The sequence below is a fragment of the Saccopteryx leptura genome, chromosome 6 (assembly GCF_036850995.1).
Source record: "Saccopteryx leptura isolate mSacLep1 chromosome 6, mSacLep1_pri_phased_curated, whole genome shotgun sequence".
Taxonomy (NCBI): Eukaryota; Metazoa; Chordata; class Mammalia; order Chiroptera; family Emballonuridae; genus Saccopteryx; species Saccopteryx leptura.
In genome coordinates, this window is record NC_089508.1 from 86,749,166 (window position 1) to 86,774,413 (window position 25,248).

General features: G+C 41.2%; 1 protein-coding gene across 4 annotated transcripts in view; it reads right to left on the reverse strand.

Annotated features, from left to right (window-relative positions):
* Nucleotides 1-25,248, reverse strand: part of FMN1 (formin 1) — a 447,836-nt gene that overhangs the window by 98,390 nt on the left and 324,198 nt on the right. For all 4 annotated transcript variants that reach the window (XM_066341834.1, XM_066341832.1, XM_066341833.1 and 1 more), the window contains one exon: nucleotides 2,477-2,569. In XM_066341834.1, coding sequence (XP_066197931.1) covers nucleotides 2,477-2,569 — 93 coding nt within the window. The remainder of the gene's footprint in view (nucleotides 1-2,476; nucleotides 2,570-25,248) is intronic.

The following is a 25,248-nucleotide window of genomic DNA, read 5'->3' on the forward strand; positions in this document are numbered from 1 at the left end:
CAAACCCAGAGCAAAAAGTAGGGAAGGGCTAGCTTATGAAATTGCATTCCAATAAAATAGGCTTCACCCTGAAGAAGGCAGAGCAAAGAAGTGAGGAGAGTGAGATGAGAAAGGTCAGGGAATCATGTCTTCCAGATTATGACTTTCCAATAGACATACAAGGTTGGGCAAAAGTAGGCTTACAGTTGTGAGTACTCGAAACACAGAGGTTATTTTTGTAGTATTATTTATTGTATCATTTTTCCATACGAACACCTGTAAGCCTACTTTTGCCTCGCACTGTATCACGTGGACCACATATATAATTTAAAATTTTCTAGTAGCCATGCTTAAAAGCTAAAAGAAACAGATAAATTAATACTAGTATTTTATTTATTGAAACCCAAACTTTAAAATATTAGCATTTTATCATGTAACCAACACAAAAGTCCAAAATAATTTTTTTCTTGCACTAAGTCTTCAAAATCTGCCACGTGTTTTACCCTTACACACATCTTAAATTGGATTAGCCTCATTTCAATTGCTCAACAATTGCACGTGGCTAGTTCCTGCCCTGTGTGTTGGACAGCACAATTCCACATTGATTTTTGACCAATTCCATTAGATAATGAGATTATAGTAACAGGCTGTTACAACAGTGGCTCTTTTCATCACACAATCCTGGGCATATTTAAGATCCCTGCAGTATTTATTTATGTATTTTAACATTTTTTTACAGAATGGGTAATTTTCCTTACGACTCTTTTTGTGCTTCATTTTAGCTGATTTTGTTTTAACTGTGATTTCAGGTTATTCTTACCATCAGTCCCATATTCTGTTCATGTTGGTTAAAGGAGGGCTGATTCCTTTATTCAGTTAGATCTTTCCCCCAACAAGACAGTCCTCGGGAGAGGGACAAGGAGTATATGATTCATCTTAGTATAATCCCAGCATTTATCGCAGTCCCTAATATACATATATAGCAGGCTCTGAACAAACAGCTTTGAATACACGTTAAAAGGTGAACTAAGCTACACAGTAGTGGTTTTCAGCCTGGACTGCACACTGGGCTCACCTGGGGAGTAAAAATGCTGATACCTGGCCCCACTCCCAGAGATGCGGGTGGAAGGACTAGAGTTTGGCCTGGGTGTCAAAATTTAAGAAATTTCCCCCAGGTTATTCTAGTGCATAGCTAAGGTTGAAAACTACTGTGCAGGGGCTTTCTAGGACCGTTCAGTCCATGGCTGTGTCCCTGCCCTCCTGACATAAGGTCCGTTTTGCGGCATGTCAATTCTTTCTCTCAGAACAGACCAGATATTTCTTGACAAACCTCGTAGAGAGGAGACTAACACAAAACCCCAACAGGAATTTGAAAATTCCTTTTCCAGGCACCAAAGAAGACATTCGAGGGTCTAAATCTTTTCCTATTTATTTTTCTAACCAAAAAAATGGAATTCACAATTTAAGTTTTGAGATGCTAGCTGGTTCAAGGAGAGGAAGAAGGCCACTACAGCACATAGGGAGGTAACACCCGATACATACACTAAAGAATTTTCCAGACAGAGGCTAATACTAATACAGGTACATCACACAGTGATTCACTATATGTATATATTGAGAAATAATCATCATAATAAGTCTAATAAACAGTTATATATATATTTTTTGTGGAGATGAGAACTATTAAAAATCTATTCTCTTAGCAACTTTCAACTATACAAGACAGTATTATCGACTATGGTCCCTGTGCTGCGCATTACATCACAGGACTTATTTTGTAACGGGAAGTTATGTTCCACACTTCGTTTTGTTTCACATCTCCAGATGAATTGGAGAAATTAAAGTAGGAAATATCCAAAATGCATTAAACTTTCACCTTCACTAACAGTGATCAAGAAAGTTCCCTACTCCTGTCAAAACTGTGGAAGGAGAAACATCACTCAGCGGCTTTCTCAGTGACCGGGCCTCAGGCATACACCTCCATCAACTAACCCCAAAGGTGGGTGCGTGTCAAGTGATTAAATGTCTGGAATTCACCTGGCCCCAATTTTAATTTCTGAAAAATAATGGAAAATACAACACAAGTCTCCTAATAGCTACCCTCATAAACCCAGGAATCCTGGCCGGAATGACTGTAGATCTGACACGCACAACTAAGTCAGCCTTACGTAATGTCCTTCGTCAGTTAACATGTATGTGGGGGGTCCTCTAGGGTTCCATGAAGAGATAGAGAAAAAATCTTCCCCAAAGTTTACAAAAACAAGAGCAATGTGAAAAAATTTTAATATTAAAGCAGATTTGAAAGGTGACAAGGAAACAGTTATAGGACAACTCCACATCTACATTGAGGATGTAACCACCACGGGCAGATGGACGAATGTTAACAGGAAGCTGCTGCTGGTGAGCCAGGATGCACAGGGCAGGGACCTCCGAGAAAGAGCGTGGAAGGAAGACTGTCTCTGAGTATTGTATTTGTGCAGCTGACACAACTTCCTACCTTTCTGGAAGAACTCTTCGAGTTTGTCCTTGAAAGGCTGGAGATACTCCTTTGGTGACTCCTTGCACACCACGGCCATCTGTTTCTCACTTGCTGTGAAGAGAAGTTTGGAATTAGACTTCCCAAGAATATGAACTTGCTGACCTTGTGCTCTGAGCTATGCCCTTGGGTATCATACTGCTCACAAAAATTAGGGGATATTTCAAAATGAATATGAAGTTATAAAATATCCCCTAATTTTTGTGAGTAGTATAGTTAGTTATGCAAAGCTCTTATCATTCATTCTTTATCCAAATTCAAGGGGAAAAAAGCAAAACCAAAGAACACAATCAAACAAAAGCAATGAGCTCACTCTACACCTTTCTTCAGGAACTGGGAAATAAATGTCCCTTCAACTTTTCCTTTAGAGATGCTACAAAACCTCTGACTAGGAACTCTGCTTTTGGTCTCTTGAAAATAGAGACAAAAACTACCGAAGGACCATTCCCAGGGAACTAAGGTGCCCTGACCTTCTTCAGATCATTCTCCAAAAGCAGAGTTTGAAATTCATTTTGCAGAAATTTCTAGGCATTCAAGTCGCCTTGAACCAGCAAACGGGCTACTCCTCAGGGTGACACCGTATCCCAGCACGAGCACTAAGCCCAAGTTAAGGAGCATCACATCTCTCTGCCCGCTTCCCATCCACCCACCCTTCTCACTGACTGTCAGCTAACACATGTGAGATCATTTGATTTGTGACTCACACCCCAGCTTCCAAATTCTTAGAAAGGAAATGTTTGTGACTGGTAATAAAAATTTGATAAATTCTTGGAGCCAAGAATCTCACCATCCTCAAATGAGGACCTGGGTGGGTGTTATCTATACTCTGGCTTCAGGGAAGTGAAATGTCATCTTTCATAACAGAGGAAGAAGACTTTTTATCTCTTTCAGGAGAAGAGATGGACACAAATAGATAAGAGTAGCAAGAGAGAACAGCTGACTGGAGAAGGATGGCCCCTCGGGCATCCCTGCAGCTTCAGTACAGCCTCCCATACTCACAGTGCATGCTGGGAGGGAATGTGAGCTGTGAACACTAAATGAGGGGCTCAATTTCACACTGAGTTCTGACCTAGAGCTGAACAAAGAATCCTCACAGGGAAGTAGAGGTGTCCCCACCCAGGCACCCCTCAAATCCCTTTTCCTACAAATCTTATAGGATAGCTGTATTTCTCTACAGAGATGGGATTTTGGCATAAATTGTTCTTAGATCACAAGGAGATAGGGTGAGTCTAGCCCTACTATGCTTATATAGGGGTTTAACACAAATACTCATACATTCAAAGAATTTATTGAGTGTATGAATTATGGCACTGTGCTAAATGTTGGGATAAAATATTTAACCAGACCTATGGGTCATCTCTCCTTTAAAACGTTCATAAGTATCAGGGAATGTTCATAATGTTCAGAGCGACAGGGGAATCACTGAATTATAATATAGTATGGGTGCATGGGAACTTGCGGAGGGGCTCCCAATTCAGATTCGGGTTGGGTGAGGTCCAGGGAAGGATCTCTAGGAAAGATAACACAACTTGAATTGCAAAGGTCATGGAGGAACTAGACTGCCAGCCATGGAAAGTTAAAAAAGTGGGGAGTAGTTTCAGAAAGAGGAATAATGAGTAAAAGTAAAGCATGATGGGAACACATGGGTCTTTTGGGATAAGTTACATGATAATAGCATGACTGGACCTCAGGACATGGACCTTCTTTCTTTCCCAGGACTATAGTGTCCTGTGTCTAGAGTTTGATTCAAAGGAATAAGATTCAAGGAACTGGATTTCAGAGGAACTCTATCCAAAGGAACTGGAACCAACCTGATTAGGGAAGAGAGGACAGATAAAGCCACAGAAGTAGGAGCTTGTATAATTTTGAATAAAGTGGTCAGGAAAAGTTTCACTGTGAAGATATTTGACAAGGGACTTGACCAGAGTAAAGAAGGGAGCTGCGAGTTAGTCTGGCGGGGGGGGGGGGGGGGATATAAGAGTTAGGACTTGTTAAGTTTGGATGCCATTTACACACTCACATTATATGCAAAGTCTGCAGTTTAGGCAGCATAGCTGGGATAGAAATACACATCAGGAAGTCACAGGCATGAAACTGGTATTTAAAGCCATGCAAGCAGATGAATCGGCAGGAAAAGAATGTAGCCAAAGAAGAGAAGGGGTTGCAGGACAAACCCTGAGGCACGCAAGCAGCGGGGAGAGGCCAGAAAAGGATGGGGAACGAGTAGAAGAGTAGAAGTATGGAACTACATGAGCTGAGAGGAAACCAGCACTATAACAGAGAAAGAGCAGCCTGCTCTGGGCAGCACTGGTGAAAGGGCAAGCAGAAGGCGGAGAAGTGACCATTGATTCTAGCACCATGGAAGTCACTGGTCATCTCAAAAGCAACTTCAGGGAGTGAGGGGTAGAGGGAAGAAACCAAATTGAAGAGGGGTAAGGAAAGTGGAGACACAGTCTACAGCCACTTGTTTAACAAGTTAAGCCAGAGAAAGAAGAGTAAAATGAGGAACATCCTTTTGCCCAAGAAGATGTTCTCTGGGTTACTCCAATCAAGAGTGGGGCCCCATTCCCCAGAGGAATGTTGTGTAAAAATAAACCCACCGGGGCGCTGGAGCCCAGGGGAATCCCATGATGCTGATTCACCTCACAGAGGGAGGCTGCCCGAGATGAAATTCACCTTCATGTCCCAAGATCATGAGTATTCTCCATGAAAAAATTTAAGCAGAAGTGACAGGGCCAAGTGAGGACATGCCAACATGCTTTAGGACTTTTGGACAAACTTGCAAAGCTGGGCCACCAAGTACAGCCTTTGCACGAAATCATCTAAAGCACTAGTCAAAGATCCCTCCTATCAAACATCGCAGCTGAGTCAGAATTTCCACTGTGATGATTATGTGGTTATGGACGCAGCCTTGGTCTGCGAAACATTAGCATGAAAAATATTCATTAATCACCTACTCATGACTAGGCCTAAATATAGATGGATTGAGCATGATTTGATTTATAGGGTGCTAAGCGATCCATGTATTTATTTTAAAACATCCCTTCCATGGTTCCCATGAAAACTGCCACCATTAGAAGCCTTCCCTTGAACAAGAGGCACTAACTCCAGAAGATCTCTTCAGAAATGCATATATAAATATATATATGTGTGTGTATATATATATATATATACACACACACACACACATATATGTTGAAAAAGAAAACATTCATTAACACTTTAGTATAAATTTATTTCTCAGACTGGTTTGGAAAGGCTAGATTTCAAGCATCAGATAGGAAAGTTGCTATAATGGAAAAAAAAGGCACAGTCATGAAGGTCCCGATTGGTCAGAGACTGTGGAATAGGAAGCTGTCAGCAGGCAGCCCCAAACATGAGTTCCTGAGCATTTGAAGGGAAGGGACACTCATCTCCGAGAGGAGAACAGTCACTAATTTCTAAAATGTATTATGAAGATAACACACAAAAGGAAACGTGAAAAACATTGACCAAAAAAAGTAAAAAAAAATCATTCATGAGACCGTGATGGAAACAGTTCCATTCCATACTTCGGTCCCTATTTTTTTAGGGTCTTAGCCTCAGCATCACACATACCCCTTCATTATTTTATAGGAGATGGCTTTATGCGTCATCTTAAAATATACTTTTAATTGATAGAGAAATTTGTATACCTTTATTCTTTCTCTTAAACATAGCATGCACACTTTCCCATATTATTTCACAAAATTCACAAGCATTGTGTTTAATAGCCATATAAATTTCCATCAAGTAGATATCCTAGTTTACTTACAAATTCCCCTGCAGTTGGATAGAAAACTCCTTTCAACTTTATTTATTTATGTATTTATTTTTTAATTGATTTTAGAGAGTTGGGGGTGGAGCGAGGAGCATCAACTTGTAGTTGCTTCTTGTATGTGCCTTGACCGGGCAAGCCCAGGGTTTCGAACTGCAACCTCAGCATTCTAGGTTGACACTCTATCCACTGCGCCACCACAGGTCAGGCAACTTCATTCTTACAGTGACTCATTCAGGCTTTAAGTAACATTGGTGCCCATAAAAACTTATTCTGAATTTCAGATTACTTTTTAGGCTAGATTTCAGAAGTGCAATTTTGGGTAAAATAGGAAAAACTTTTTTAGAGGTCTTGATACACAGTAGATACAAACTGCTTTTTGTGTAACATGATTTGCACCAACCGGGGAAAAAGGAAGTAGAGAGATTCTGAAAACAAAGCTGTGGCTTGTCTACTACTTTACAGAATTGTGACTGTCACTGTAAATTAACATGGGCCCTCGGCCCTTGCCTTGGAAGTGATCACACTCCAGAATGGCAAACACTGAGATGCCCATCCATGCACTAAGGTAATTTACTCAAAGGCAGAGATAACTGGAGACACACAAAAGTAGGTACAAGATAATCTAGGGTTAACCACTATGTGAGACTTGGTGTGAGGCCTGTCCCTTAAAGCGGCTTTTCTGAAAGGTTCTTGGAATTACACTTAATTTGAATGCAAAGCATACATTCAGTGTGGGTGGAGCTATCTGAATTTTGGGAGGGTCTACAGACAGATTTGAAATTTACTTCAAATGCTCAGATCTTTAAAAGTACATATACATTTATATAACTATAAACACATAATTTTTTTTTAAAGCAATGAAATACCACTTTTATTAAAAATTGTAATAGCTGTTTTCTGTGAGTACAGAATGATGGATATTTAGACACCACTTATATTGAGGGTAAATTGATACAAACTTTTTTTGTTTTGTTTTGTTTTTTTTTTAATTTTTTAATTTTTTTATATAATTTTATTTTTTAATGGGGTGACATCAATAAATCAGGATACATATATTCAAAGATAACAAGTCCAGGTTATCTTGTCGTTCAATTATGTTGCATACCCACCACCCAAAATCAGATTGTCCTCTGTCACCTTCTATCTTGTTTTCTTTGAAACACATAATTTTAAGATACTCAGACCTGCCTATCAACAATATCAAATAACAATCTGGACACGTGATTATAATTCAAGCTATTTTTGTGAAGAACAGATAGAGCCTACATTTGGGGGCAACTGAGGGAGTATCATCCGAAGAGATATTTTTAGTAAAAATCACTGGGGGGAAATGAAGAGGCAGCTGCTGGAGTCAGCATAGGCAGAGAGAGCAAAGCCCCGTTGGCTGAGACACCTCATTCTCACAGGAATTCTACTGGAATCTATTCTATGCATCCTACCCATTGCTCAAATCAGAAAAACGATTTGCTTATTGGAATGCTTAAATAAAAAAGACTTCCTCTGCAGCCAAATTGCTTATTGCATGGCAGTTCTTACTAAAATTAAGCGACAAGTTTTCTTACCCATATAAATCTTGAAGGTGACAAGCCTGCCTCTCTATGATCTGAGGAACTCAGTAAGTGGAAGAGGTAGCGATGCTGATTTTAGGGTTCCTTCCTTCCCGTGGTGCAATAGCTGGCTACAAGGAGACCAGTGATTAAGACACATAAGCCCATTACCAAAAAGCAACCTGTTTCCACATCGCTCAAGCAGGACAGCTGCAAGCCTTCCCCTGCCTTGCTGACCTCCGCCTGAGCCCTGCTCCCACTTCAGCCTTCACTGGTTACTCACATTAACTGTAATTTTCGACTCTGGGAAGTGTTTACATCTAAATAAAACACAAAGAGATAAAAAAAGAAAAGATGGAAAGGCATAGGAAAGAGAGAAGAAAAGGATGAAAAGTTAACATGAAAACACACAGCCTGAACTGGCAGCTGGATTCTGGTATCCAGTCTTGGCGATGGAAACCCCTGGCAAAGCATGAAGCTGGCGACCACGGCTAATAAGTTTGCCACTGTCTACAGATTTAATGCAATATTTGGCTCAGACATTTAAAAAAAATCCCCTACTACAGCTAAAATATTTACACAGTCCTACGTGTCTCGGCTAATGCCTGTTAAGCAATCGTCTTTTAAAACTCTGCAGACCCTGTGAATCCATCGGGAGAACTGTGGCCTATAAACAAAGCTTCCCCTGAAGAGGGGTGCACCGTCAATTTGCTGGGCGTCAGGAATTCTTAGATGTGTTTGGAAATAAAGTGGAAAATCAGAACTAGTTTGGAGTGGGTAACAAGTGGCCGACAGTCTCACTGGCAGGATGCTGTTAGTGGCACTAACGGGAAGCCTCCAGACACTGGCCTCAGCTATTTAAAGCCCCGCTCTCCTGTAAACCTGTCACTGAGCCTGCCTCTCTGCTGAGTTATGGCCCAGGGAAAGTGACTGGTCCAGCAGCCCCAGTAGTCTGCATCTCAGGGCCAGCAGGGGGGAGAAGGTAAGCCAGTGAGGTTTGTAACAGGAGGCTCTTATGGAGTTACACACCACATGACTCTGTGTGTTTTAGGAAGGATGGGGGATGCGTAGAGGATAGGGGAAATTCTCCCCTGGGAGAGGCTAGGTATAACAGGTTCCATAACAGGTTCTGAAATGCCTATTAAACTCCCTAACATCTTTATCCCTGATGTTAATGAGCCCCAGTGATAAAATTTAAAGGCAAGGGAGGCGGGTCAATGCTATCTCCTGCTGGTCTGGGGAGCCCCAGGAACTTGTCCCTGTCTTCAAGATGAAGCAGGGACTCTGGGGAGGACCTTGAGCAAATTGTTCAATTGTTTCCTATCAGATTAGCTGCCTTTTTATTTTTACACCATTATCACTGACTTGAACATGTCATTGATTATGACCCACAATTAATTTTATAACAACTTTAAGGGAGAAAAATAATACACTTCAGTTTAAAAACTCAGCCCTAGCTTAAAACACTCAATTTTGGGTTGAAGGATAAGAAGCGGCACATCCTGGATTAAAAACAAAAACCAAAATCTAGATGTTTTTAATTCCAAGATATAGTTCCCCAAATGGGAGGAAGCAATTATTCGTTCATTCTTTTTACAATAGCACCGTTAGAAAGAGCTTAGTAAGTGGTTTTTCGAGTCTGCCAACCAGCAGGAGGGCACACTCAGCTCACCTTCCCACCTATCAACAGACAGCAAGTTTCCTCATTGTTCTTAGAGACAGAGTACTGTTCCTGCCAGAAGAGACATCCAAAGAGAAAGGAGGAATAAGTTTCTCCCCTAGAAAATGAGGGTAACGCTTGCCCTTAAAATGGGTTTACCAGTGACTTCTTATTTCAGTGAGTTGATTTAAAACTAGCAGCTAACTCAGGGCTTTGAATAAATATTTGCTGGATGAATAAACTGATTGAAAAGGTCAAACAAGGTCCTCCTCGTACTTTGGAGGAAATTTTTTTTTTTTTGGATACCTGGCGATTTGATGGTGTTTTCAAAGGCCATCAAAAATAGTCAAGAAAAGCAGTATAAAAACACAGTCAAATTTGCAGTTTTTACCTCAGCAGTGATAGGCTTTCCTCTTTCTTTACATTATGGCATCAGAAAAGTTACTGGTCTTAAGGAGCCTGGTTGTCTACACTAAATTGTATATACTGTCTTTTATCTCTGGACTCCATAATTTCTTGAAAACTATACCAAGTCCTCAATCTGTATGATTAAAAACAAAAGATGTCTTGGACCTCATTCTGCTTTAAGTGTCTCATTCTACTTCTCAGAAGAACCCTGTGAGCTCGGTCCTGCTATTATCCCTATTTTTAGGTGAGATGAGTCAAGTCAACAGATACTAAGTGACTGAGTCAGAATCCGAATCCAGGGATGTCCTGCTGCCTGCTTTAACCATCTACAGGGCTGTGCTAGAAACAAGTCGGGTACCTATGAAAGTGCTTTGCAAAAGGTAAGGAACAAGGCAATGACAGCTAAAGTCAACAAGTGTCACAACTTGGCCCCTTCATTTTAAATGGGGAAACAGAAGGCCAGGTGAAAGTTAGGAGAAGGTCAGCTTATTTATTAGGTGGCACAGAGTGGACCTGAACCAGGCTGCTGATCCCAGGCAGGTCAATTACCTTTCTACAGGTACCTAAAAAGTAGAGTCACAGTCCATAATCTCTATCCATCTAGAAGCCATGCTGTAGCCAAGAAGGCTGGGAAAAATAAAGATACTGGCAAAAATTGTGATCCCCTTTGCTGGGGCCAAACAGGTCCCTCTCCCTCATTCATTCGGATTTCTGACATAACAAGAATCCATTTGTGAATTGTGACTCCTCCACGGGGTCCAAAGTACACAATTTACATGGGCAAGAAAATATTTTAATATTCACAAAACCAGCCACGAATCTATTTCTGTGAAGAAAATATCTTGACCTGACACAAATTTATAGTAGACTTGGCAACCAAAAGACCCAAGTTCTATGCTTGGCTAAGTAATCCCAGCCATATTGCTTCTTACATTGGAGATCCATTTTCTCCACTATATGTTTGCTCTATCCACTTCAACAGATGAAGTTCTTTTTTTTTACAGAGACAGAGAGAGAGATAGAGAGAAGGACAAATTCAGTAGGGACAGACAGGAAGGAAGAGAGATGAGAAACATCAATTCTTCATTTCAGCAACTTAGTTGTTCATTGATTGCTTTCTCATATGTGCCTAAACTAGGCAGCAGACCGAGAGACCCCTTGCCTTGGGCTCAAGCTGGTGAGCCTGAGCTCAAACCAGATGAGCCTGCGCTCAAGCTGGTGACCTTGGGGTTTCAAACCTGGGTGCTCCGCGTCCCAGTCTGACGCTCTATCCATTGCGTCACCGCCTGGTCAGGCAGATGAAGTCTTATATACAGGTATGTTATCATTATCATAACCACATTAATACCTTTTCCTTTTTTTTTTTCCACTGGGACAATTGCCAATGGACTCACCAAATTAATGCTATTTTCTAATCCTACTTGATTTCTATAGTAGCTGAAAGTTTGCAGCTGGAAGGCTACTCTCTGGTTTCCCTGGGCAATTCTTCCCACAGTTGAGGAGTATCCTCATCAAGAGCAGAGTGTTGTTTCTAAGCAACACAGTGGAAGAAGTTAGAATATTGCTGTTAAATATATGTGTGAGAGATCAGTGAAGACAAGGAGACATGGTCACTCAATGTGACGCGGTTCTCAGGGTTGGATTCTGGAACAAACAGGGTGTTAATGGAAATACTAGTGAAATACAAACAAACACTAATAAGTTTAGTTAACAGTAGTGTATCAGTGCCAGTTCCTTAGTTTTGATGAATATGTCATAATAATGTGAGATGTTAATAGGGAAACTTGATAGAGGTTATATAGAAACTATATACTATCTTTGTATATAACTCTATACTATCTTTGCAACTTCTGTATATCTAAAATTATTCCAAACCAAAAGGTATGGGGGAAAATAAAAAGTTGCAGGCATGACAGGATGTAGGTCCTGGCTAGTTGGCTCAGCAATAAAGTATCAACCCGGAATGTGGAAGTCTCAGGTTCAATTCCTGGTCAGGGCACACAGGATAAGCACCCATCTGCTTCTCCACCCTCCTCCTGTTTTCTCTCTTTTCTCCTCCTGCAGCCATGGCTCAACTGATTTGAGCACATCAGCCCCAGGCACTGAGGATGGCTCCATCAAGCCTCTGCCTCAGGCACTAAAAATAGCTCAGATGTGAGTGGCCTCAGATGGGCAGAGCATTGGCCCCAAATGGGGTTTGCTGGGTGGATCTCAGTTGGGGTGCATGCAGGAGTCTACCTCTGTATTTCCCTTCCTCTCACTTTAAAAAAAAGAAGACATGTAAAAGATTGAGAATAATTATAAATATCTAGTAAGATTCTGTGGTGATATTTGCAAGAGCCATAACTCTACTTTAAAGGGGCATGGGGCATGATGTGGTGTTCAGAGGGTATTATATTGACTGGAACACTGGAAACCACGTCAACGGAGCAAATTTAAAAAAATACAAGAAAAACCACAGGTGATCTATTGTGGATATGGAGCATGCAGGGAGGCCCACAAAACACCATTCAACACATCTGTCATTCAAGAAAAGGTCCCAGCCCTGCATCAAAAGGCAGACGAATAAGATGTTTAACTTGTTTTAAAGTAAAGGTTAAGAAATGTTTGTACTTTTTTTTATGATTCCTGATTTGTGCCAACTTTGTTCCATTAACCAATTATACTGGGTAAGACTTCTACTCTATAAAGATTACTTCTAGATGCTATCAACATTAGAGTTTATGAGGCATGGATTAATTCAAGAGCAGATCCTTGAGAGTCATTTCAAAAAAGAATACCTGGGATCCAAACCTGATATAATTTTACAGTTGACTTTTATACCCCATAAATGGCCAGAATTCCAGGAATTTGTAGCTATGCTAATTAACTAAGTCCAGGGAAGAACCCAAGAGCCCTTACTGAATAAGGAGAACTGTAGAATTCACTGAACTAGCACAATAAAAACAATCACCTTAGTAACTCAGAGTTGGGATGGACTTTTAAAATCACCTAGCCCTGTCCGGGCAGCTCAGTTGGTTAGAGCATCGTCCTGACAGGCCAAGGTTGCAGGTTTGATCCCCAGTCAGGGCACACACAAGAACCCACCAATGAATGCAAAAGTAAGTGGAACAACCAACTGATGTCTCTTTCTCCCCTCCCTTTTCTCGCCCCCCCCCCCAAATCAATAAAACATTAATTCATTAAAAAATAAATAAAATCACTAGCACAACTGCTCTTTCTAATGTGACCTATCTTACCACCTACCATAACACACTCTTCCAAGCAGAGCAGCATGAGGCACCTACGACCGCGCAGCGCCACCGGTCCTCACTTTGGGCAGCTTTAAAATCTGTCTCCCTAAACCTTCTACCTATTTACGGTCATTTGACATCTCTGCCCATAAGGAAATAATTGACTTTCTCTCAAACAGCAAGGTCAGCAAGTGTCTGAAGTAAGCTGAGTCTTTTCTACTCAACAATATTGAACAGGAACTCTGACAGGAACTGACCAACACAGTAAACATAAACACTAAAAAGGTTATCAGATCTCTGCCTTCTTGGAGAGGGGGAGGGAGAGAACATTTACAAATATATAATTAGAAAATATAGCAGTATCAAAACTGTGGGCTATAAAAGAGAGAGACTATTCAAAGTGGCTGCTGAAGTCTGGGTGGTCAGGGAAGGCCCAGGCGTGGGGAGAGCCCCAAGGAGGACATTCTGGGCAGAGGGAATAGAGCCGTAAAGGTCCGAAAGCAGAAACCTGCTCACTGGGTTGGAACCCCAAGAAGACCCGTGAGTCTGGAGTTTAGTGGGCAGGAGAGGATGGGGTTCCATGAGAAGAGACAGAAAAGGTAGATGTGGGCAAATCATGCAGAAACTTGTAAGGCACAGCTGCAAGTTGTGAAGTTGGGTTTTACACCAAGAACAATGAATATGAAACAACAAAGTGGCCTGACCTGCTAGTAGTGTACGGAGACTCACTTAAAGGGAGGGTGAGAGCGGAAGCCGATATAGCAGTCAGGAGCCTGGTGCTCTGGCCCTGGTCTGGAGGTGGAGAGCAATGAACAGTCAAGGCACGTTTTACAGGAAGAGAGTCAATAGGATTTGCTCATGGACTGGATGTTGGGCATAAGGGCACAAGGGGAGTCGGGAATGAGTATTTTTCTTTTGTTTATACTCTGCAAAGGGGTTTCCTTTATACAATCCCCCACTTGAATAAACAGCCAGCAGGAATACCCTCCTTTCCCTGTAAGGATACTGAGATGTGCAGGGTGACACAGCTGGCCAACAGTTACACAGCCTACCAGGCCTGAATGTGAATTCAGGGCTTGTGACTCAGACTTTTCCATGATAAGAGCTTTATTTCAATATTTTATATTTGTTGTAAAAAAACAACAACCCAATAAAATCAATTCTATTTACTGTGTTGATTTACAAATAAAGGGCAGAAATAAAGTGAAAACTGAGAGGAGGAAACCAGGACAACATAACTCATCCTTCCCACCTAGAGATGTCACAATCAGTGGCTTCAAAGGCTGACACAAAGTTCTTCCATGAATTAGACGGTGAATCAGGTTTCAGTTTCCGTATCCCATTCTCCTTGCCCTACAGCTTGTCTTTGAAGGCATTCCATTTGGGAAATGCGTGACCTTTACCCATCATGCGGCACTTAATTGAATGCTTTGCATCAAAAGTCACCATGCTAATCAACATTTTACACCCACTGCCCTCCTGAAATTCTTACCCTGTTTTTTTATGTCTGTTTTGTTGAACTCATTTTTCAAAAATAAATCATATCAAAGTTTTTCTTTTATTATTTCTAAAACCTTGCTTGCAAAACTAAATATTTTTAACACCATGGCAACACGGTCAGGACTCTGGCTAATGTATCCAGTCCGCCCCGGAGTTCAGACGTAGCACGCTACTGCAGTGGACAAACGGACTGCAGAGGAGGAAGGGGCTAGTAAATTAGGCACGGTCAATAATCATTCCAGGCATGTCTTCTGGAGCTTCCTAAAAGGTGATAAACTAGCCAGTCTTGTCCCAACAGATCAATTTCCCCTCTCCCTTCTGGGACACATCTATGTGCACACACCGAGCAAACTGCGTGGCTCTGAAGGAGGTTAATACCTCCCTCACTTTCGCAAGTACTTCCTCATCCATCTGTTCATCCGACAGCCCTTGGAGTTGGGCAGGGGGTAGGATGACCAGCTCCATTTTTTCAGCAGAGGCTCACCGAGCTTAAGTGATTTGTCTGAGTTGCATGGCTTATTACATGGTTTAGTAACAGGCACACTAAAATGTTAAACTGTATTTCCTCTATCCCAAACCAGTGCTCCTTTCCACACACCAGCCTTCATATTAAAAATTAACTAAACTACCACAATGTCATGTTTTGTTTTGTTTTGATAAATGTCTTAATAGTATGCATGCACACAGTTAAGAAAAACTAAGTGAACTTTATGCACTCTACCAAGAGCAGTTCCGATCTCCCTCCACACACATCACAATAAGGCACCTCCACGACTTTTAGACTAGTATGCAGTGTTGACATTTTTATGACTTTGCAAAAACAACTCCCAGTCCCAGCTGATCTATGTAAATTCTGGTTAATTCACCTTTTCTGGAACCTTGCCACCCAAACTACCTCACCCTCAGAATAAATAACATTTTTACAATTTGCTGTGCTTTCTATGTGCTTATTCCCGAATGAACTCCAAACTTGTCACTAGTAGTGCAATTCCAGTCACAACATTCAGAGACTGCATATTCCGCAAAATCTTCTCCATGATCTTTCTGACCCAATCTAATCTGGAATGTCCGTTCTTCGTGCCTGGTGGTCATCCTGGGCTCCCTATGGAACAACCGTTCACCTCCCTTGTCCATTGGATGATTCATTCCCTGTCACCTTTGTCTCCCCATTTTGTGGTAGCGCATGTCCTCCAGTAGCATCTTGAGGGTGGTTGCATGGAAGATATGTTTTTTGAGAACTTACATGTCCAAAAACACCTTTATTCTGCCCCATGCTTGATCATTAATTTGGTGGATATCTGATTCTGGACAAGAAAGAACTTTCCCTCGGAATCCTGCTCCAGTTCTAGCTCCCACTGCTGCTGTTGAAAAGCCTGCACCCGTTCTGCTTTCTGATTCTGTGCAGTTTGTTTCCACACCTCACCCCCCCTTTACAATCAGATTTGTGTCGAGTGGTCTGAAGTGCTCTCACAATGGTCTGGATCTGTTTCATTCCATTGTGCTGCAATCTCTGGGGACCTTCAAAATTAGGAACTTGTCTTCGTCGTTTTGGGAAATTTTCTTGAGTGATTTTATTGATTTCTGTACATATGAATATATATGAATATGTTTGTGTCTGTAAATGTATGAACTTATGTGTGAGTTTATGATGCGTACAAATCTTGTGGTAAAAACTGGATTGCCTCTCACCTTTCTCCACTACAGGTGTAGAATTCAACTTCCTTGTTCAGCTAGCACACTCATCACTTGTCCATCTACTTTCTGAGCTTCAGAAATGTTGTGGTTATGGTTTCCTCTCTTGTTCCGTGTTGAGTTTACACTTTTAAAGAACTATCTCCACTACTCTTTTACTAATTTTCAAGAGGAATTGAAATCCCACATGAGTGTTCAATCCAAATTAGTGTTCAGTTAGTCATCTTCTCTCAGAAGTCCTCTCGAAGTTTTCCAAAGTCTTTCCCCCTCCCTTACTAGAACCATTCTGCTTGTGGACAATGCTCAAGTGAGTAACTAAAGAAAATATTCACTCTTAGGATGAGATCTAGCTTTTCTCTTTTCTTCCCATCTTGAAGAACGCAGACTATCACGAAGAGAAAGCCATCTGATAATGCTAGGTGGAAGAAGTCAGTCATGCTGAATTTCAGGGCTGGCCCCGAGCACAGAAGCAATAGTCTGCTCTGCTGGGTGACTTGACAAGTCCTGGAAGGTTCTGTACCTTCTCATCTATGTCAGAAGCCCAAAGGAGTCAAAACCATGTAGGTTACCTTGGAGTAGTGCTATAGTATTCTACTATTTGTCTGGATAATCACATCAGACTAGTTTGCTTATCTTCTGGTCATGAAGGGACAAAACAGAGGCTAGGTCAGTGGTTTTCAACCAGCAGGGTGGGGAGTCTTTTGCAGACTGGCACAAAATATCTGACAGATTGGTACTGGTCTGCCTGCCAACTGGCGGTTGAAAAAAACAGTGACTAGGTAATTGTCAGAGAGAGAGCTGAAGAGAGTGAGTATGTTGGAGAAACCAAAAGAAACTAAGAGGCAGGTCATAGGACTACAGAGATTCTAACAGGTAGATTAGCTGAGTGGTATGGGTAGAGAGAAGAAAAAGCCTAACTTCAGTTCCATTATTATCTGTAGACCCTTTAGAACAGTGGTCCCCAACCCCCGGGCCATGGACCGGGACTGGTCCGTGGGTCATTTGGTACAGGTCCACAGAGAAAGAATAAATAACTTACATTATTTCCGTTTTATTTATATTTAAGTCTGAACAATGTTTTATTTTTTAAAAATGACCAGATTCCCTCTGTTACATCCATCTAAGACTCACTCTTGACGCTTGTCTTGGTCACGTGATACATTTATCTGTCCCACCCTAAAGGCTGGTCCATGAAAATATTTTCTGACATTAAACCAGTCCGTGGCCCAAAAAAGGTTAGGTACCACTGCTTTAGAAGATGAACTAGAGAATTAAGTGGAGCTTATTTTCCAAGCTCTATCATTGTAGATTATATTGTTAGTGTCTGAGGGTGGGTCTACAAATAGTAAAAGAAAAAGTATGATACTGTGGAAAAAAATATAAACTCTGTCATCAGATAAACCTGTTTCAAATCTCAACTTTGACATTAGTAGCAAAGTTGCTTCAACTTCCTTACTGTGAAAATGCACGTAGTACTTATTATGAAGTAGATTTAACAAATAGAAATGATATAAGCAAATTTGCTGGTATTTGTAATTGCTCATTAAATGGTAACTGTTGTCATCAGTGATGGTGGAAATGAACACACTGTACCCTTGAACACATTTGTTATGCCTGTGTCCACTGTCCACCTTTGCAGGGAGGAGGATTTTATCACTGAGTATATTTAGAATTGCCAGTGCATAATGGTAATAAAATGTGAACCAACTTTTAGTAGGTTTTTATTATTGCTTGAAATTCTGGACTAATATGCCAGATAAAAGACAGGACAATAAATTACATGTGAATCTGAGATACACAAGAAATAATTTTTTTTTAGTATAAGTTCATTCCACGCAATATTTGAAACACACTTATGCTAAAACTGTCTTGTTTATCTGAGGTTCAGATTTCACAGGATTCCCCTGTATTTTAATAAATCTGGCAACCCTCAAGGTACCGCCATATTGCAGAATGCCCCATCGCAACCACCATCTTCACCACTTGGTAGCCCCGACTGTGTTTATTGCAAATTCAAAGGAACAGCCATTACAGACTTTCTTCAAATTGTTTCCTTCACTTCCTGAAATAATATCAATAGGCAAATCACTTTTAAAAATTCTGTTTTGGGCTAAACAGTTCTGACTGACTCAGTAGGCCAGGAGCCATACTCTCATCCAGGTGTTGGACAGATAGATACCTGCAGGAAAGATGGTGTCAAAGAGTATGATAGTGAGGAAAGTTCGCACTAAAGAACTGGCCAGTGGGCCCTGGCCGGTTGGCTCAGTGGTAGAGCGTCGGCCTGGCGTGCGGGGGATCCAGGTTCGATTCCCGGCCAGGGCACATAGGAGAAGCGCCCATTTGCTTCTCCACCCCACTCCCCTCCTTCCTCTCTGTCTCTCTCTTCCCCTCCCGCAGCCAAGGCTCCATTGGAGCAAAGATGGCCCAGGCGCTGGGGATGGCTCCTTGGCCTCTGCCCCAGGCGCTAGAGTGGCTCTGGTCGCGGCAGAGTGACGCCCCGGAGGGGCAGAGCATCGCCCCTGGTGGGCGTGCCGGGTGGATCCCGGTCGGGCGCATGCGGGAGTCTGTCTGACTGTCTATCTCCATTTCCAGCTTCAGAAAAATACAAAAAAAAAAAAAGAACTGGCCAGTGGAGCTGGGACAGGATTCTTTCCCCTCCCCTCCCCTCTAGGACATAAATTTGAGTATTCATTAGTAGATCAGTAACACCAGTTATTAGCCTTTCTCTTCCTTTCTCACAGTCAAAGGAGGAGGGCAGAACACCACACACACTCCAAATCAAAATTCAAAAAACCAAAGCAGTCAAGGGCAAGATGAAGTGCACATTCTGAAAACCACCCCTCCTGCTTTCCTCCACCAGGGGGCATCACCTCTCCTGCAGGCAGCATCCCTCCCAGATGCCATCAGTTCTCAGAGCCTCAAACCGGGTTCCACACAACTACCCCTTCCGCCCCCCTGCTAGTGCCATGTCAGTAATGCACTTGCCCAGACACTGAGGTGAGCTCCATGGCTCAGGAGAGAACTGTTTCCACCTTTCAGAGAAACAATATGTAGTCTACTGTTTACCATGTAGTTTTAAACAGGAAAGGTTTTCCAACTTGCAAATTATATAGCTTCTAGTAATTAATATTAAAAATAATATATTAACTTTTACAAAACTATGGCTAACCCTTAATCGCACTCTACCTAGCTATAATTGAGAGTTAACTCTCACTTATGTTTTTAACCTAATTTTAATTGTAAAAATTTCACATGCATATCCAAATAGTCAAACTTGCCACCATAGCAGTCTTTGCCAAGGACCATGAAAAATGTAAAATGTTTTCCTATCATGTTTTTTACATGTGTAGGTATGTGGTTCCATCCCTAATTCCCCCTCTTTATATTGGTATTGACTCTATGACTCTGAATAATATGTTAATGCTTTTGGTGGGTCTTTAGAAGGGAGTGGAGCTAAATGAAAGAATTCAATCCGCCATCTGTATCTGGAAGACACATCAACTATAGTTTAGAAAAATCTACCAACTCCCCCCAACAATAATAAAAAAACCCTCTCTTTCTTAAACTGTTACTTTCATGTATATACATATTTAAATCCTCCTATAATTGAAATTTTGAGCAGAAGGTTCAGGTTCTAACTAATGTTATATAAGACAGAGATTCATTTGGACAGTTTTGGGTTAATTTGGTCACTCCATTAAAATAAGGACACAGGATTAAAAATGCCTAAATGTGTGATGGATATAAAGTTAGTTTACATTTAGAATGAAAAATTTAACATTCACCAGGTACCTGGACTATGTATTCACACAGCATCTCATTTAAAGAAGGCTTAAAAGAGTTAACATGTTAGGATAAATCTTTACCGGATAAACTGTATAGAGTAGTAATAGATATCAAAAAAGTCAACAAAGACTCTTACCTTTCCAAAAAGTATAAGTGTATTCCCAAATATCTCTAAATGGTCCATAAGAAAGAACATATTCAAATACATAGTCTCAAATATTTAGAGAAAAGAACATCGCTGTAATTACTGTATCTTAAAACAAACACAAAACACATCTCAGCCAACATTCTCAAACAAGTATGAATAGCTGACACTGGGAGTTGACTAGTTATATTTTCTCAATTTATATATGTAACAATAGGGTTAAGATATATCATTTTCAAGGCAAGATTTAGCAAATAGCCGATTAAGTAGCCCACCCTTCATGATAGGGGATACTGAGTAACTTTTGTTAGCTACTAAGGACAATTTATTTTTATTCTTAAACTTTTCAGAATATGCTGACTTTTCAACACCTATTTGAAGAGTTCCTGTCTCATTTTGCAACAAAAGGATGAACTAATCTTCCTACTTTTATAGTCAGAATAAAATTTTCATAATAAAATACTATTACAGGATGATGTCAAACAAATGTGGATTTGGGAGTGGCTACACTAGAATAATTTTGAATAACACTAATGCTATTCATTGTGGCTTTCAGGCATCAAGACATCAGAGAGGAGGTGACCAACCCACTGTCTGTTTACATGGATAACAAACTTAGTAAGGACATTGTAGCCAGGGAGTATTAACAATATTAAAAGGCAAAGGCCACAATTGTTCATCAGAGCTTCTCCTGGTTAAGGTCATCCAGTAATGACAATTTATATTAAAAGTTTGAGAGTAATATCATATTAACATCAACATTTTTTTTTTTTTTTGGTACTTTTCCAAAGCTGGAAACGGGGAGAGACAGTGAGACAGACTCCCGCATGCGCCGGACCGGGATCCACCCGTCACGCCCACCAGGGGCGATGCTCTGCCCACCAGGGGGCAATGCTCTGCCCCTCCGGGGCGTCGCTCTGCAGCGACCAGAGCCACTCTAGCGCCTGGGGCAGAGGCCAAGGAGCCATCCCCAGCACCCGGGCCATCTTTGCTCCAATGGAGCCTTGGCTGCGGGAGGGGAAGAGAGAGACAGAGAGGAAGGAGGGGGTGGAGGTGGAGAAGCAAATGGGCGCTTCTCCTATGTGCCCTGGCCGGGAATCGAACCCGGGTCCCCCGCACGCCAGGCCGACGCTCTACCGCTGAGCCAACCGGCCAGGGCCAACATCAACATTTAAAAACTGTTTTTCATTGATGAGACAGATAGAGAGAGAGGGAGGGAGGGAAGCATCAACTTGTTTCAGGTGCCCTGATTGGGGTTGAACCCGCACCTTCTGGCATGCGAGGTAGATGCTGTACCCACTGAACCACCCAGCCAGGGCCTCAACACTTCTTAAAACTATATTTCACAGACTGCATATTCTACAACGTATTACTAAATAGTCACTGAAAGAAAAAATAAATAAACACAAATGTTTACTGTTTTCAGGTGAGCTATGCTGCTTTAAACAAGGTTAAATTGTTTTGCTTTGGTTTTATTGCAGGACTACCCAGTATCTCTAATAAACTCCTGTGTACTGTGAATCCCTCTGATATGATTTTAGGATAGAACATTTCCAAGTTTATAAGACTAGAGACATTTTTATTTTTTTGAAAGCACTCGTTCATATTCCATGCGCACTGGTGAATGCTAATACTTGGGAAATCCTGTATCTGTGACTTCAGCAACGGTGTGTGTGTGTGCAGGTCGTGATTTGTATTAACTGGTACAATCAGAACCACACCATTTCATGAGATGTTTGTTTCCTATTGCTACTATAACAAAGTACTGCAAATGTTAACTGTCTTAAAACATCACAAATATATTAGCTATAGTTCTTCTATGTTAGAAGTCTGATATGGGTGTCACTAGGCTGAAATCAAGGTGCTAACAGGGCTGCATTCCCTTCTGGAGGTTCTAGGGAGAACCTGTTCCTTGCCTTTTCCATTTTTAGAGGGTTTTGCATTCCTTGTCTGCTTCCCCCACCTTCAAAGCTAGCAGCCCTGCATCTCTCTGATCATTCTACTGTACTACCTCCCGCTGGCCACAGACAAGGCAAGTTCTCAGCTTTTAAAGAGTCATGTTCAAGTCTCATGTGATTAGATTAGAACTACTAGGATAATCCAGGATAATCTCCCCATCTCAATGTCAGCAAAGTCCCTTCTTGCCATGTAAGGTAACATCCTCACAGATTTCAGGGTTTAGGATTTGGAAATCATTAGGAGTCTTTATTCTGCCTACCACACATGGGTTCATAAGAATACCTTCGGAATTTTGGCCAGCAAGGTAAACAAATAAGAAAGAGAGCAACTGTTCCTACTGTTTGATCTCCCCCCCAACTATCACTTATAACATCATAGTATCAGGAAAATCAAAATTATTGTCTTATTAAGGGGTGTAAAACAGTAAACAAAATATGGAACATGTTCTCAAGCACCAAGAATTTGGTTCTGTCTCCACAATGCAGAGAGGAGAGCACAAGTGCTCTGGTAATTAGATTCTCCACAAACACAGGCAGCTGGCTTCTCAACATTACAGACCTGATCAGTGGTGGGATTCAGCCAGTTCGCACCAGTTCAGCAGAGCTGATACCTAATTTTTTGTTGAATTCAGCAAACCGGTTGTTAAAATGGCACTTGTAATCAGGATTCTCTCTAAGGTGGGCACCTGGGCAGCCGCCCAATGTGGAAATCACAAATTTACATTCATGACTCTTTTTTAATGTTTATCTGCACAACAGAATATTCTAAGTGCCTGTAGTAATGTTTATTTGTCCATAAGATAAAAAAAATTGCAAGTGAGGATGCCAATCAAGAAGCAGTATGGGTCCCTGGCCAGTTGGCTCAGTGGTAGAGCATCAGCCTGGTGTGTGGATGTCCTGGGTTCGATTCCTGGTCAGAACACACAGGAGAAGCACCCATCTGCTTCCCCACCCCTCCTCCTCTCACTTTTCTCTTTCTCTCTCTCTTTCCCCCTCCTGCAGCCATGGCTCAATTGGAGCGAGTTAGTCCTGGGTGCTGATCCATGGCCTCCGCTTCAGGTGCTAAGAAGAGCTCAATTGCTGAGCAATGGAGCAATGCCCCAGATGAGCAGAGCATCATCCCCTAGTGGGCTTGCCAGGTGGATTCCAGTCGGGCACATGCAGGAGTCTGTTTCTGCCTCCCCTCCTCTCATTGAATAATAAAAAAAAAGGAAGCAATATGGAAATACCTTAACAGTTTTATTGTATTTTTTTGGTCAGATATTATTTAATATATTTTTATTAATATTTTAAAATTCTTATAACACAATCTAGTTTTGTGTATATCTTTTATTGTTCTTAGTTAAGTATTAAATGCATGAAATAATAAACTACTTTTTGGTATATCATTTTTTTTGTAATTAAAATGGTCATTAGGGCAGAGAACCGGTTGTTAAATTGTTTGAATCCCAGCACTGTGCCTGATTCTATAACTTGTGCATTTTCCAGCAAGAGGGGCATCCCTACCCCAATCAGCTTCATCAAAGCTTTCCTTACTAAGGGACCATGCATACATTACCTCTTATGATGAAGGTATAATTGCCCCATTTTTCAGGTGAGGAAATGAATACACTCTATCGTTATGTTACATGACAAGACCTTGCTTTTCACTAAACCTGTAAAAAATACATATCTGATTCCAAAGCCTGAGGTATTAGTTTTATGCAATACTGTGTTTATTCACTTAAACCCACCTCTCGTATATGTCTTTCCTTTCCCTCTCCCAGCCCAAGGGTCTACATATGTGTTCTAGGAAGGTGTGTGTACACATACACTTGCATTCATGACCACGTTCAGTGACTTTGTCATTTATATTTTTATGGAGCTTTATGCTTTGATTATACATTTTTCTGTTTTGATCTCTGATTAGGTATGAAGATTTATGAGTACAGGGCTTAAAGTAATATCTAGTTTTAAAATGGGACTAGGTCATCACCTGCAAAGTAGGTTGGCAAGTTATGGGAGTACCGCAAAGTTTAGTTTTCCCCTCTGTGGGAGATCGATAGTAACTGCCTTTAAGGATCATTGTAAGGATGAAAAGAAATGATATATACATATGTAAAGCATCTGATAGATAACAATAATGTACTCTGTGTATATATAAATGTAATAAGTTGTAATTGACAGTATTATCATCAACGCCTTGCTATGTTTACCTACATTACATATAAGTGCAATTCAAAGTTCTTGTCTCTAGGAAAGATGCTTATTGACAGCCTCTACTTAGACCAGTGACATTTCTGCAACCAACAATCAGAGTTTAATTCACATCCTAGTGCTATGATGTGGTTCCTGCTACTCAAAACAAGTTTCTTCTACAGGGCCATGACTGCTGGGAGAATTGGGGCCTGGGACTTCTTGAAATTTGCTAATCACATCTGGTTTAGCTTTAGACATTTTCTGGGGTTTTGCCAGCAGCCACGACATTTTAATGGCTACAATAAACCTCAAAGCCTCATCAAATCTTTGCTGTATGTGTGAAAATTATGTCCTCTTCAATTAAACATTCAATCTAGGCTCACACCAAGGCCTTTTGGAAAAGGGGGTGAAACGTGAATGGGAACGGGAGATGAAACAGACCGCCACGACTCTGGCCATCTTGCCAGATGGTATTTAGAAGAAAAAGAAATTCATTAGAGAACTAACGGTCTGTATTTTCTTTAAATATTTACTAGGTACCTTTCATGTGTTAAAAACACTGGCATCCCTAAAGATTAGCAGGGCATTTTTGTTTAAATATTCAATGTGTGTGGGGGAGTCCCAGTTTCCTCAATCGCCTGTAGAGTAAGTAAGTACCTCGTGTCCTTTAATGAAGTCCACTATAAAGAGGAAAAAGAATGGAGGCCATGTTCCGTTTTCCTTCATAAAGCAGCAACTCCAACTTCTCAAGTTTGGGATTTCCTTAAAATTGACTGAGAGAAGTGTCAGCCGAGAATGAAGAGACCTGGAATGACAGCTAGGATCTC